At 40.7% G+C, this 15,738-nt stretch overlaps 1 protein-coding gene across 1 annotated transcript in view; it reads right to left on the bottom strand.

The window, feature by feature from the left end:
- Nucleotides 1-9,314: 9,314 nt before the first annotated feature.
- Nucleotides 9,315-15,738, bottom strand: part of LOC311437274 (uncharacterized protein) — a 39,795-nt gene continuing 33,371 nt past the window's right edge. The window contains exons 31-40 of the mRNA XM_084520311.1: nt 14,700-14,864; nt 14,237-14,487; nt 13,607-13,781; nt 12,478-12,521; nt 11,499-11,621; nt 11,256-11,354; nt 10,772-10,894; nt 10,390-10,435; nt 9,869-9,980; nt 9,315-9,586 (exon numbers count right to left, since the gene is read on the bottom strand). Coding sequence (XP_084376437.1) covers nt 9,373-9,586; nt 9,869-9,980; nt 10,390-10,435; nt 10,772-10,894; nt 11,256-11,354; nt 11,499-11,621; nt 12,478-12,521; nt 13,607-13,781; nt 14,237-14,487; nt 14,700-14,864 — 1,352 coding nt within the window. The 3' untranslated portion in view covers nt 9,315-9,372. The remainder of the gene's footprint in view (nt 9,587-9,868; nt 9,981-10,389; nt 10,436-10,771; nt 10,895-11,255; nt 11,355-11,498; nt 11,622-12,477; nt 12,522-13,606; nt 13,782-14,236; nt 14,488-14,699; nt 14,865-15,738) is intronic.

The following is a 15,738-nucleotide window of genomic DNA, read 5'->3' as shown; positions in this document are numbered from 1 at the left end:
TACATGCTATTTTAGTTACAACATGAACTGGCTTTGTGCTAGTATTAAATAAATCAATGAATTTTAAAGATGTTTTCTGAGTAACTTATCCAGTTGGAGGCCGGTTACTAGTGGTGTTCCCCAGGGCTCGATGCTGGGGCCGGTCCTCTTTAATATCTTCATTGATGATCTGGATGAGGGCATTGAGTGCACCCTCAGTAAGTTCGCAGATGACACCAAGTTAGGTGCATGTGTCGATCTGTTCGAGGGCAGGAAGGCTCTGCAGGAGGATCTGGATAGGCTGCACCGATGGGCTGAGGCCAACCGCATGAAGTTCAACAAGGCCAAGTGCCGGGTCCTGCACCTGGGGCGCAATAACCCCAAGCAGAGCTACAGGCGGGGAGATGAGTGGTTGGAGAGCTGCCTGGCAGAGAAGGACCTGGGAGTATTGGTTGAGTATTGGTAGCAGGGCTAGGCAGTGGGTTCCAGCACAGAAGACATGTCACAATGGGGGGACTGCTTTTAAGGCAGCCACGGGCAGCGCTGCTTCACTTTGTCCTGAGCCATTGGCAAGGTGAGTGAAGCAGCGGGGGGTAGGCTGGGCTGGGCCAGGGCCGGGGCACAAACACCAGGCCCCCGAGGGCTGCTAAGCCTGCAGCGAGGGCCCAGCCATTCAGGGCAGGGCTCGTGGCTGTCACCGCCAGCTCTGGCCGCAGTCCCTGCTGCCTCCCAGCTCCCTCACCCCCTCTCCTACCCGACCCCAGGGGTCTGCGGCTCCTGCCCCGGCTCCCTCGGCTGCCAGTCAGGTCCCACCCAGCTGACCCCCTTCTCTCTCAACTCTCGCAGACCATGGTTTCGGAAATCTTCGCGTTGACTTTCCTGGGCTTAATTCAGAGCCCACAGAAAGTCGGCGATGAACTCGACGCGGCTACAACCGCGCGTATACAGCAGCGTGCAGAGGAGCTGCAGGCTCGCATGACGCAGCTGCTGCTGGAAATCGAGCAGAGGGATCAGGAGCATGGCTGGGCACGTGTGGGAACCCTGCTCCTGTCAGTGCTGCAGCACTGGCGGTTCTGGGTCCTGACTGGAGAGATCATCCTGTTCTTTGTGCTCTGCCGCATGCTCATGAAATTCTGCCATGAGCAGCGCAGCAGAACCAAGAAAGGCGTCTCCGGAAGGAAGGACGACGACTCCGAGGAAGACCCCAGTGACATTCTGGATGCCCGGAGATTCGTCAGTGAGTACCTGCAGCGGCCGGTGAGACATCTGCAGCTCTGTGTCTGTATCTTGGTAGGCACCAACTTTGCCACCCGTGCCTCAACGACCGCTGTCACCCACCTCCTGACCTGACCACCATCCTCGTGGCAAGCACACACAGGAGGGATTTCACCAGCAATGATTTCGGTGGCTGCGAAGCTGAAGGAGTGACACCCTGCTTGCCACATGCCCCAGAGCTGAGCACGCTGCCCATGGAGAAGATGCTGCTCAGCTGGGAATTGCTCCTCCATGTCGTCTCTGCAGCAAAACCACCCCTGGGGGAGGCACACCCCATGCAGCTGAAGACACTGCTGCAGGGAAGCTTGAAGCAGAGACTCCTCTTTCCACCTGGATAGTGACCATCTGGGCTCCTGGGGAGTGTCCACTCACTCCAGGAGCTCTGAGCTCTGCAAAAATCGGAAAATGTGTTGTTTATTTGAACAAACGCTTTGTCTGTGAGTGTCTGTACCCCACCGGGTCAGGAAATGCCACAGCCCCGGGGAGCATTTAGCTGAGGAGCTGATTCCATGGGCTCCAATTGCACTCCTTCTGGAGCTGCAGTTCTGCTGCCTGTCCTGGCTCCTCTCGCAGGGCAAGGAGAACAGCTCAGCACCCTCCTCAGCGCCACGTGTTGCCGGTGTGCTGCATGGAGTCTGAAGGGGGGACTTGTGCAACACGAGGCGAACCATGCCCTGGGAGCCCGAAGGCTCCCATCACATCCAAATGCTTCTTAAACTCCTGTCCCTGTGTGTGACCACCCTCTCGGTGAGGAACCTCTTCCTGATGTCCAGCCCCAACCTCCCCTGCCTCAGCTTGACCCCATTCTCTTGGGTCTTGTCACTGGTCACTAAAGAGAAGAGACCTGCCCCTCCGCTCCCTGTCGTGAGGAAGCTGTAGGTTGCAATGAGGCCTCCCCTCAGCCTCTTCCAGGATGAAGAGGCCCAGTGCTCTCAGCCGCTCCTCGTAAGTCTTCCTCTCTGGGCCCTTCACCATCCTGTAGCCCTCCTCTGGACACTCTCCAACAGTTTCATGTCCTTTTTGTGCTGTGGTGCCCAGAACCGCACACAGTGCCCGAGGTGAGGCCGCACAGCACAGAGCAGGGCGGGGAATGGGCTAAAGTTGCACAAGGGGTGCTTTAGATTGGATATTGGGAAGAACTTCTTTACCAAGGGGGTTATGAGGCATTGGAATGGGCTGCCCAGGGAAGTGGTGGAGTCACCATCCCTGGAGGTCTTTAGTAGACGTTTAGATGTAGAGCTTAGTGATATGGTTTAGTGGAGGACTTGTTAGTGTTAGGTCAGAGGTTGGACTCGATGATCTTGAGGTCTCTTCCAACCTAGAAATTCTGTGATTCTGTAACTAGTTTGAAATGAAATCGAGTTCAAATCGTGCCTTCTTGTAACCATTGAGTGGCAGTGCCTATCCTGATTTGAGTTCTGAAACTTACCATTTGCTCTCACGTTTCTCAGCACACTGTGAGAGATGAGGAACGTGAGAATTATTTTACCTAAGCAAACGCTGGTGTTCCTGTGATTGCTAAAACATCTATTTAACATGTTAGTATTTATTAGCGTTTTCATTTCAGTGCTTATCAACCAGTGATGCAATTTGGGGGTGTAAGTAGAAAACAGTGTATTCTGAATTCTTAAAACATGTAAGTATATCAGTGAAAACAGGGCCTCTAGGAAGAAATGCAAATATGAGTGTTTTTTTTTTTTTTTTTTTTTTTTTTTTTTTTTTGGGGGGGGGGTAAGCAGGAAGAATAAGCATTATTAGTAGTTTTAAGGTGTAGCCTACTGGCGATTTCAGCCTTCTCTCCCAGGTCTTCAGGAAGCTTGTTCAGAAACCCAAATTGAACTATTTCCATACTACTGTTTGTATACGCCAGAAGGTGTTTGTTGTTGTTGTTGTTGTTTTTCTATTTGCCAAAATGTAGAATTAATTTTGTAAGGAAAGCAGGCTGTACTTTATAGTACACTGTAACTTTTGAAGAAAAAGCTGCAAATAAATTGCAATAGTGAGGTTGTAGAAGCAAGTAGATTGAAATTGATCTTCGTTACATTTGTATTTCCATGTGTGGGAGACCCATGAAAATATTGCTGTATGAAATATTTGAAGAATTCATTTAGAACATATTTTTAAAGTATTGAGTGTGATAATCTGGAATATGAAGCAGACTGAGCAACCTTTTAAATTGTAATGCGGTCTTCATTGGAAGTGAATGAGGGATGATTGAATTTACTTTAAATTTATTCCAATTATAAAATAAGTTTATTGTATTTTTTAACTCACTGTGCTGTTCACCTTCTGTGTCTGTGCTGTCTGTGTTTCTTTTTGGATTAGTTTCAGTAGTTTGGCTCTTGGTCATGGTCTACAACGTACAATTTCTGTGATAGTACTCAGCTTAATGTGGTGGATTCAGGTTAATATGAAATGCTTAATTCGCTTATTTTAAAACATAAAAAGAAATGAAGCACTAAGTAATTTTTAAAGCATGTGTTGTAGCATCTCTTTAGAGCCAGCTCACAAAATGGAATTCCCTTTATAAACAGTATTTATTCTGTTCTTTATCAAAGCAGTGTGAAATAAGCTTGCTTATTATCACTAGATTCTTTTTTAAATTTAATCTTGTACAAGTAAACTGGCAACAGTTTCAGTTTAGTTTAGGGCTTGATTACTTCATTTAATAAAAATTTACAGAATGAAAATACTAGTCTGCTGTAGGTGTGTTCAAACTCGAACAGACTGATTACAAAAGTTTTTATCAGTCTGCCTCATGTTTTTTGATCATCACACAAAGATTGCTTTTTTGCTGATAGTGAGAGGCATTGAAGAACAGAAAGAGGAATCAGATACGCAGTTCCAGCACTGCAGTATAACTACTGAAGAAAATATAAAACTTAAAAGGCTATGACAGCATGGTTTTAATGGCATGGAATTTTGTAATAAGTTCTAAATTCCTTCTAACTTAAATGGTGCCAGAAAATATGGAGAAACTCGTAAACAAGTGGGATGGGGGTATTGCTATTTTTCATCTTTTTTACTTCGAGTTACAGTGAAATGTTGAAAAATGTCTTTTTTTTTTTTTTTACTAGTACTTCTAACTATTCTTAACGTTATGAAGAAAATTACTACTTGAATTATTTTTACAAAGTGTAAATTTGAATTTAATTGCATACCATTAAAATCTCTAATTGGTTAGAAAGGGCACGTTCATGTACAGTTTAGATACTGTAAGAACTTAAAATAGGTGAGAAAATGAGAAATTCTATGTGGATGATAATCTGATTGCAAGGGATTTCTCATGTCCTGTTTCCCATCACTGTTGAGTATGTTATGTTGAAAAACAGTCTAATTAGAGAGAGAAGGAAAATGGATTTCAGTATTGTGTGCTGCAACCTTCTTTTGTAAAGAGATGTGTATGCAGCCAAGAAATAGTAATGCTTCCAACAAATCTGAGAAGTATTTAAGAAGCAGCTTTCTTATGGCAACTGAGTAGCACATCTACACAATTTAGTCATGAGAATAAGGCTATAGCACCTAAGCTTGTTTGTATTACTAGAACCGGATCAGCACTTTCAGCGGTGAGGTATTTAACAATATAAACAACATTGCCTGTCTTTTTTCTTAAATACAGGGTTTGGTTCAAATCAGCCTGGTATCAAAAGAATATTTTCACAAAATTTACTGTTTTGGATCAGGCCCTTTTTCATTGCAGATCATGTGGTAAGCACTGCTGCATGAGAAACTTTAGGTTATTGTTAGATTTTTCAGGTGTTTAACCATCAACTATGTATTCTTAATTGGTAATTAACCACATATAGAAAGCTGTAATATACGTGTATATCCTCTTGGATATTTAATTTTCATTTGAGCCCTAACAGGAATAAGGCTGGCAGTCAGTCCAGCCTGTGTACTGCTGCTGGCAGAAACTGATGCTGAGATCATTGCACAGAAAATAACCCTGTGAGGTACATGCCTTGTGTCCTTTTTTATAGTACTGGTAAGAGAAAGTTGCAAAATGAGATTTATTTTTTCCACAGCTCTAATTAAAAATCAGCATATGGCATGTAGCATGAGGTTTAAAAATTTGTGTGGGGGTATCAAAATAACCTGAAACTGAAACAGACTTTTCATCCTATATTTACCATAATGAAGTACACTGATGTTTCACGTAAACTTAACACAGAAAAACATTTGTTTACATTAGGAAATAGACAAGTAATTTCTATTCTATAGGAAATTCATAACTAACTATGGTGGACTTCTGCATTAGGGGAGGTCGTGTAGTAATATGCATATATGGTGAAACTACCCAGTTAGTGCAATTTACTGATGTGGCAATGTTCTGACACTTAAATCTGTGGAGATTTGTTTTGACTGTATTGAGAATTTAGGAATGTCCCATTTGCAACTAATTTAAAGGTTTTATTGTCGGATCTCACATTAGAACTGAGCAAATATAAGTGCTCGGTAAAAGTTGGTGTATTTGTGGAACTGTAGTACTTACATATAAGACACTTGCAAGTTTCAAAGGAACGTTGTAGTGGGTTTACGTGGCAAGGTTTTGGTAGCAGGGGGCTATAGGGGTGGTTTCTGTGAGAAAGATCTAGAAGCTGCCCCATGTTTGGGAAGGGCCCCATTGTTTTCCAGATCTGAGCCAATAAGCGATGTTGTTTGCGCCTCTGTGAGAGCATATTTAAGACAGGGAAAAAAACGCTGCGCCAGACAGCAGCCGGGAGAGTCAAGGGAGTGAGAGAACAGCCTTGCAGGTGCCAAGGTCAGTGTAGAGGGAGGGGGAGAGGTGCTCCAGGCGCCGGAGCAGAAGTCCCCTGTGGCCTGTGGTGAGGACCATGGTGAAGCAGGATGTCCCCCTGCAGCCCATGGAGTACCACGGTGGAGCAGGGTTTCTCGCTGCAGCCCGTGGAGGAGACCACGGTGGAGCAGGTGGCCCTGCACCGATGGAGGCTGCCGCCTGTGGAAGACCCCTGCCGGAGCAGATTCCGGGCTGGACCTGTAGCCCGTGGAGAGGAGCCCACGCAGGAGCAGGTGACCCGGCAGGAGCTGCTGCCCATAGGGGAGCCAGGTTGGAGCAGTTTTCTCCTGAGGGATGGACCCCGTGGTACGGACCCATATCTGGAGCAGTTCTGGAAGAGCTGCTGCCTGTGGGAAGCCCACGCCGGATCAGTTCATCAAGGACTGCATCCCATGGGTGGGACCCCACAGCACAGGGGACGAGAGTGACCGAGAAGGAGCGGCAGAGAAGAAGTGCTGTAGACTGACCATAACCCCCATTCCCCCGTTCCCCTGCGCTGCTCGGGGGGAGGAGGTGGAAGAGGGTGGATGGGGGGAAGGTGCTTTTGTTTTTTTTTCCTTTGTTTTCTCACTTCTTTCACGTGTTAGTAATAGGTAATAAATCTTACTATCTCCTTATGCCGAGTCTGTTTTGCCCATTACAATAATTATTGCATGATTTTTCTCGTCCTTATCTCAACCCTTGAGCCCTTTTCACATATTTTCTCCCCATTCCTCTTTGAGGAGGGGGAGTGAGAGAGCAGCTGTGGTGGAGCTCGGCTGCCCACTTGAGCGGAACCACGACAAACGTCCATAATATGTAGCCAGAGTTCATAACTGGGAGAACAGAACTTAGTTATCACCGAATTGAACTGGATGAGATATTTGCACAGCATTCATTTATAAGGCCCTTTGCCTTCCACGTTGATTACCTACGCTTGCTCTAGGCTTTCCAAAATAGAAACTATTGACAACGTTCAGTCAGATGGAGGACTAGAATATAGCCAAATAGACTAAAAATAATTTAAAAGACTAGATGAAATTTAATTGGTGCTGTAAACTGAGAACAGCTTCCATTTATTATGGTGATTTTTCCTATTTCTCAATTCTTCTCTGAGTCCCAAGCAAACTTTGAAGAAAGCGCATAATGTGGGAATATGAAGAGGAGAAAGTTCCCTTAAAAAATGAGAAACTGTATTTTAAGGACAACAGAGAAAATTCAGTGGTCTCTAGCATTTTCCAAAGGACTGGTTTTAAAGTACAAAAAACAAACAAAAACACAAAACACCACACCTGAACTACACTCATATTTTCTGACCTGTCAATTATGGTGGCTTTTTTTTTTTTTTTTTTTTTTTTCCCATGAATGTGGTATGTTCCCATTGAGGACCCCAATGAGATCTCATTTGGTATCCAGCTTTGAGGAATAACCTCTACATCTTCCATAGTTTACATTCAATTAAAATATTTTTAACTGCTACTGTTACTGATCTCTGATGGATGAAGATGCTCTGTGAAGCTTTATGTCCCCAGTAGAATTAAGGAAATAGGTCCTGTGTTAGTTCTTAGAAAAGTAAATGACCATTAGAGGGCAGCTTAAGACTCGAACTGGAACGTCCTATTAATGTGCTAACACAGTACTAACACAGTTCAGGAAAACCAGCAGCCCAGGAAAAGTTAAGGAAGCTTTGTAAACTGTGAACATGGTACCAAACACCTGGAGGATAGGGATTAGGGAGGTGGAGAGGAAGGGGATATGCACCCAAATTTCACTGGTTTCAGTCTGAGCTCCAAGGCAGTTTCAGAAGTGTTTAGATTTTTTTTTTTTTTTTTTTTTTTTAATGTTACTGTCCTGGGATTTTGAGTTCTGCACCCAGTGACCTGTGAACTCTGCAGGCATTGATTTGCCCAATCCAAATTTTGATTGCTAGCTCAGCATTATAATGCCAGGTTTCACATGGCCAGTGTATGTGAATGCCTCTTACAGCAAGCCCTCCCATGGCAGATGTGCTGGTTAGGCATGCCACCACAGTTCTAGATTCCAGCAGGCTCACTTTGTTCCTGTCATGATATGCCCAAAGCTCTAAACACTGCGGAAAACAGAGATAGGGAAAGCTGCATGGAAGCTGTCAAACTGCTTGAAACCCCCAGTTGCTCTTCTGATGTCTCCTCAGAGTGATACCTGGGGTTCAGGGTCTGAGAATGCAGTGATGAAATTGTGGAACAGGCATGTTCCCAATGACAAGTGGCCTTATCAGAGAAGGCACAGGAAGTACTGTCTGCTCTGCTGTCACAGGTAGTAACCCTGCTTGAAGCCTGTGCTCCCGCTGTGGGTCTGGCAAACTCTGTACTTATGATATGGAGTTCAATGCTAAAGTGTATAGCCTCCCTCTGGATAATCCCAATATGAGATCAGGTCCTGCCTGAGAAGGCCAATAGAGAGGGTGCTACTGATTTCATTCAGGGATTGAATTCCACTTCTAAATAAACACGTATAAAATGTGTAATTATTTGATCAATCAGTTCCTCCTTTGTTTTTCAGCCAAGCCTTCAGGTTAGATATCAGGCTTTGTGTTGTAACAGATACTGGTATGGTAAATGCTCCAAACAGTTCAGGTGAACATAATGAACTGCTGTGGGAAAATGCAGCCACATTTCTCTCTAGTGTAAATCCATTCAAAAACTTTTAGATAATGCAGGAAACTGAGATTACACCAATCTGATCTTATAAAACCAACAACAACAACAAAAAAAAAAAAAAAAAGAAAAAAAAAAAGAGAGAACTCTGCTGTCAGTAACTTCCCATCATTTAGATAGTGAACACAAGTATCAAAGTCACCACTCATGCATTTGAAAAATGCTGAAAGTTTTATTGATCAAATAAGAGACAAAATGAACAGCAAAACAGTCTTTTCTCTGTCACTGTGTAAGTCTGTCAAGAGCATTACATCCATGAAAATGCTATCCAATAAAACTTTCTCTAGTCACAAGAGTTAAGTGCAATGTAGCTACACTGTTTTCTGGTTTTGTTTTTAGAGCCCTTTTAGTCTTTTTGTAGAAAGTCAATTTTGTGATCTGTGATCGCACTGATACATACTGACCTATTTCCATAATGTACAGCAAGATATTTTACATGGTCATTTATTTTTCACCTTTAAAATTGTATCATTTAAATAAAACAAAACAAAACAAAACAAAACAAAAAAAAACCCTGTTTTTACAAAAAAAAAAAAAGATAAAAGATAACAAACTGAAATAGTATCAGTTAAAGAAGAAGTGCAGGTTATTTTTCAGGAAGATGTGATTCTAGCTTCCCTAGGCTCTGTTTTCTTTTTGCAATGATCATGTCAGTTTTTCACTGATTTTTGATTGGTAATCATCTATTTGAGAGATCTGTGAAGTGCACGCATTCATACACTGGCACTGTTCCACATAGACATAGTTATAATTTATGCTTGTTCCATTTTGGCAAGTCAGGGTCACCTCTCTTGTTTGGCTGCTGAACTCCTGGCAGCAACTACATTCATGTTGCATCTGGTTTGCTTCAAAAGAATACCTGCATTTTGCCAGAAAAAGAAGACATATATTCTCATTAAAAATCAACACCCAAGAACCCCATAGTGACTTTTTTCACACATACTCCCCTCCCTCACTGTCCTATGACTGTGATTTTTAATAACTTATATTTTCAATAGCAAAACTGTTCTTTCATTGAGTCTGATTCTACTCAATGGAATTGTGAACATGTTAACTTTGTTGCTATTCTGTGATTAAGTTAACAGAAACCACGCTACAAATGAAACTAAAGGGATGCTAAATTATTTTTTTGGGAACTTACACAGAGGAGCCAGGACAAGTCCCTTCACAAGAGGCCAGCTCAATAGGTTCAGAAGATTCACAGTCTTCATGTCGGATCACTTTTTTTGTGCTGTAAACTTTGCAGTTTGTAGCTTCAGAAGAACAGAAAAAAATAAACAGATGCTTCAAACCTCCAGTTTAGAACTACATGTTTAAACAACTTCACTGTGCATGAGGTCTTATTATTGAGAATATATGTACAGTATGCAACAGTAGGGGATACTGTGTAATGTGTTTAGGGATTTCAAGTTATTCTTTGATCTCAGCTGTACAGTGTATTTGGAAGATAGTGCTGAGGCTTGAGCATCGGTGGCTTGAGTTGTGGTATTCAATATCAGGCAAACATTTGCTTTTTCCTTTTGAAGAAACTGAAACAAAGGGTCTTGATAAATAGAATAAGTGAAAACTGGGGGAGTGATGAATCCTTCCTTCCACCTGAATATAGACAGAAGTTGAATATAGCTGTTCAGAAGTGGAAAACATGAACACAGTATTACTTACGTTTACATATCTTGCAGCAGCCATCAGGAGTAGTCTCTGTTTCATCCTTCGCAGAAATAAAGAAGGAGGATTTGTGTTAAACCATGGATGACAATCAGGAGTATGAATACCAGTTAACATTACTAATACTAGGAAGAAGGCTCCTCTGTGATGAACGGAGCGAAACCATGGGTGTCTTACTGGCTGAGTCCCCACCACAGAAGTCTCGAATCCTTGTAGGCTCACATAAAAATAGTATGTTTCTCTCAATAGTATTGTTACAGCAAGATTAATTTCATTCTGCAACTTTAATGAAAGTGATTTGTTGCATTCTTTCTTTCTTCCCTGCCCCCTTTGAGCTTTTAAGCTGCATTTGATACATGAAGAATTGATTAAAACTTACAGGATCACACTCTGTTGGATCGAATTCAGGGCACACTCTTTTAGTTTGGACTGTAACATATTGATCTTCAATTTTTTCACATTTGTAGTAGTTGCAGAGATCAAGTGGCAGAGTCTCATCAACCTATGATTTGAAGAGAAAAAAAATCCATTGAGATCAAGTATAGTATGGTTACTTCAAAAATGTCTAGCTAATTAAGGTCTCACACTTCAATGACTCTGAGATGCATTTGAAGTTCTTTCAAGCGGTAAATGGGAAAAGCCAAATTTTGCAAGCTGGCTTGCTTAAAAGCTGAAATCCTAGATATAAATAGTTACCATTACCCAGTTAATCGCAAATATCAAGAATTCTTTTTCCAAGTGAATCTTCAGAAAACTGTGTAGTTCTCAGAGTAATTTCAATGTTAAACAGATTCTTACTAGGCAGGGACACATTGATTAATTGAGATATGAAATTGAGATATGAAATTGAATAGAATACTTACATTGAGCACTTGAATAGTGTTGTTACTTAGTTTGATTTTGCAAGCTACTTCAACACACTTCCCACAGCAGTCTCCATCCTCAATCTTATATTCATGACCCTACTCGCATAGAGATGAAAGAGAAAGTACGTTGCGTTGTTGATGGCTAATTCTAGTCTTATTGAATAATTGAATTTAATTGAATAGTCTTATTAAATTATTAAATTGAGGGCTGATGGGACATCCTAGAGAATAAGAACTCACCAGTGGGCAAGATGTTTCACATTGCACTGGTTCACACTGCACAATATTGGCACTAGTCACTGGATCTTTCTCAGAACTGCAGGTACATTTCTTACATGAATCAGTTGATATGGACGTTCCAGGCTGGAAGAGACAGGGGATGGGAACAACATTAAATCTAAACAGTGTCCTTATAATTTACTGGCAGGATTGAAAGCATTGTTGTGTACCATTAATGGTTGCTGAAATGGAAACATGAGTTTCTCAATTCTCTTTGAACACAGAATTGTTTGACTTTATGCTTTACCAGAAAACATTAGGAGGAATCTAAAGAAAGTGATATAAAAAAAGTAATAAAATACAGGTATGACTGGTTTGTATGACCTCAGTATTTTACCAGCTTTTCAATGCTCCATTTAAGATTTTTTTTCTCATATAAGACATTTTCAGAGGTTATAAAACAATTATAACTTACAAATGGAGATTAAAATAATTGGAGATACATACATAAGCAGTGATACAAATTTACAGGTGGATTTTAGTCTTTGTAAAATGCATTTCCACAAGGCTGTGGTGCTGCTGTTTAAATTTTGAAAAAGACGTAGGTACCAATTTCAGCAAAATATTTACATATCAATTAAAGCAAAAATCCTGGCTTTATTTTTGAAGGTTTTCAGTGCTTATTTCAAATAATGGCTGAGCTCAGGTGATGCATTAGATCCTCTGCAAAAAAAAAAAAAAATAATAATAAAATAAATCCACAACTATTTTTTTTTTTTTTTTTAAATGGCAAGCTCTTGTTTTACACTCCGTCTTGAGGAACTCTTCTGGGACAGTTTTGGTTTTGACATTAGAAAAAGAAAAAAACACATTCAGTTTAGAGTTAAGGATGGAATGACAAGAAATGAATTGGGAAAATAATTTTCTCAAGGGCTTTTGTGGTGGAAAGGGTGCACATTTCAGTTCTGTTAATAGGGGATTGTAAGTATCACATTCTTACCGAATACATTGTGTTATTGACCACACAGATATTGGGTATTTGTTCTGAAAAACAACAAAAAATTCAAAGTAAACTTAAGTTGTGAGATTTTCAGAGAAGTCTAGATGTTATCAAGGTTTGTTAAAAACGCAGAGATAATGGAAAACTTGAATTCAAGCCCTGTGTGGTTAGATCTCATTTTTATAGTATAGCTAGATCTTAAAATAAAAACCACATCTGTTAATTAGATAGAAGAATTGAACAGAAATAGCATCGAACTGGAGCTATATGTGAAAAATCCCTTTCTTGCCCTGGGTTTACTTCAAATTAAAGTAGTGTCTTGTCTGAACCCTCTAAGTCCAGTAGTCTTCAAAGATGCTTTTGTTATTAATACTACTCAGAATGGAGCTTAGATAGAAAATCAAGTGGAAAAGTGGTATTTCTTACTGTAGTAATATAGTAACGTGGCAGATTCAATTCATAGCTTTCACAGAATTACTTCAAGCCTTGCAGTTCCTTTGTTTTGATCTCCCTGCTTCAGGCTTAAATTATGGTTATCTTTTGGTTTTGTTTCATTTATAAAAAATATACATATATAAACATATATACGCACTGGATTGTTAATTTTTCATCCATGTTCTACAATAGCATGTGTAATTATGTTTTTTTGTACTTAAGTTACTGACTATGATTCACTTTGTTGCTTCATGTTACCTGCTTTAGCAGTTAAATATAAAGTTGTCTGCTGGCTCATCCTTATGTTTATTCATCTTTGTTTAGGTGTAGTTAGGCCAATATTAATGTGATTCAATATTACACTAATAATGTAAAATACATTAATAACCTTAATAGCCAGATACAGAGAGACTTGAGGTACATCAAATACATGTAGGGTCAGAGTATTACCCTGCTCTTCCACCCAAAGTCTCCAATTCTCAGGAGACTTCATTGAAAATAATATGTTGTTTTAAGATGAACTTCTAATGCATATTTATCAAAAAATTGATGTGTGTTCACTGAGTGAGAACAATTTAACAGATTTTTCTGTTAACGTTATATATATAGAACCTGCTTAGATATTAACAGCAGCGCAAGTGTTATTTCCCACAGTGTGTAGCTTGGTGCATGCATATGTATTTTTAATACTTACTGCATTCATATTTAGGACAACATGGGTCTTCTGATGGTAATACAGGTGTGGAAACAAATCCTATCTCACAAATTGGTGTCTGAACTATTTGGCATAGGCGTGGCTGACATTGCACAGTAGAAGTGAGTGGGTTACATTCACAGTCCTGGCATCCACTTGTCCATTTCTCTCCAGGCTGAAAATACATAAATAATTTATTCTTAAGTGGTCTTTCACTCTAATTATTCTGGGTCAACCTGCGTTAGACTCGCACGATTGGTAAGGATTTCAGATTAGAAATTTGTTAGCATATGATTTCAGGCCTTAAGAGCAGGCAAGCTGAGAACAATCATGGAATTCTCTCTTCTCTGTAGAAGGAAGGCCATTCTAACATTTTCATAGCAGGTCTACTTACTGCCATGACACTTTAATCTTTTATTTTAAAAAGTCTCTGCCATGATATTAGTGAGCTTTTCCACCTCCAGGGGATTTAAAAGCCTAATGGTGCCAGTTTTAAGTGCTATAAGGCCATTTGTAACATGACCACCTTTGTTGCTGAAATAACACAAGATGATTTGAATTGGCTAATAGAAGACAGACACTGGTCAGTTTTTGCAAAGGTCATATATTAGAAAAAATAACAGTAACCACCTTTCGTGGAGGACTGACATCAGTACAGTTTCTTTCTGCTGCAGTTGTGAGGGATGTTGCTGTGGTTGGTGAGACAGAAGAAAATATGTGTTCCGTGGATGAGGAGGCTTGTGTTGTTGTTTTTGAGGACTCTGAAGTTAAAGGAGTTGTTGGAGGACATGGCCCTTGAAATGGGGCAATTTCGCATTCATTGCTGCAAAGCGCATAAAAATTACATCCAGCCCTATCTGTTTTGCTGTATACAACTTCCCCTGTAGAGAAAAGATGAAGGAGAAATTAAAAGAGCAATGTAAAGACTTAGAAAAAAAAAAAAAAAAGTGAAAATACAAAGTAAATAGTGAAAAATATATCTATTAAAAGATCTGTGTTTGGGTGATCTTGAGTAGTTGTCTGTAATTGAATACACTATTAAGGATTCATATTGCTTATGAAAATTTTTATAACCATAAAGTAAGAAACTCACCAGGAGAAAAAAAATCACCAGAGACGTGACAAAAACATGGAGTTGGTCTGCTTAATGTAACAATTGTACTTGCTTCTGTTGTGAAAGGTGTGGTGAGGGAAGAACTGAAAATCGCAGAAGTGCTTGTTGTTACGTGACTTGACTGTGAGGTACCAGATGTAGATACTGTTAAGCACAAAACATAGTTTAGTTCATAGCACAGCACAGGTTTTAGTTCAAATAATTCCACCATACTGCAGGGGACTGTTCAATATTCAGACAACTAAAGGCAACGTTTGGTTGCATTCCATTATTTGACCCGCTTCTGTTAAATGGAGATGAGAGATATCTTACAACTCTACACCAAGTATCATCTGGATTTTGTAAATGTTAAAATCTTTGGCTCTAAGGTTTTCAGAAGTTTCAGAGTCACAACTGTCACAATTGTAAGAAAAATCTCAATAATTTTTTCAGACATGTTCTTCTGTGAAGCTATTGTACTTGCGATTGCAATGGTGGGTGTCCTACAAGCAGGAACACACAGTATAAGTATACCATAACCTTATATTCCCTATTACTCTGTGCTTAATTCCTCATGTTTACCCTGGCTGAGGGTAAGTATTATCAAACCCACTAGATCAGATTGGCTATCCAGCCTGGCCTTGAGCACCTCCAGGGATGGGGCATCCACAGTTTCTCTGTGCAGCCTGTGCCAGTGCCTCACCACCCTTACAGTGAAGAACTTCCTCCTCATGTCTAAATCTATCCTCTTTTAGTTTAAAACTATTCCCCCTTGTCCTATCATTATCTACCTGAGTGAAGAGTTCTTCTCCATCCTTTTTAAGTACTCAAAGGCCGTGATGAGGTCTCCCCAGAGCCTTCTCTTCTTCAGGCTGAACATCCCCAGCTCTCTCAGCATCTCTTTATAGGCCCAATGATCATCTTTGTGGCCCTTCTCTGGACTCACTCTAAAGGGTACCATCTTTCTTGTGCTGGGGGCCCCAAACCTGGATGCAGTATTCCAGGCAGGACCTCATGAGGGCAGAGTACAGGGGACCAA

This window comes from Aythya ferina (assembly GCF_964211825.1).
Source record: "Aythya ferina genome assembly, chromosome: 5".
In the NCBI taxonomy this organism is placed as follows: domain Eukaryota; kingdom Metazoa; phylum Chordata; class Aves; order Anseriformes; family Anatidae; genus Aythya; species Aythya ferina.
This window is presented reverse-complemented; position numbering and strand designations above follow the sequence as displayed.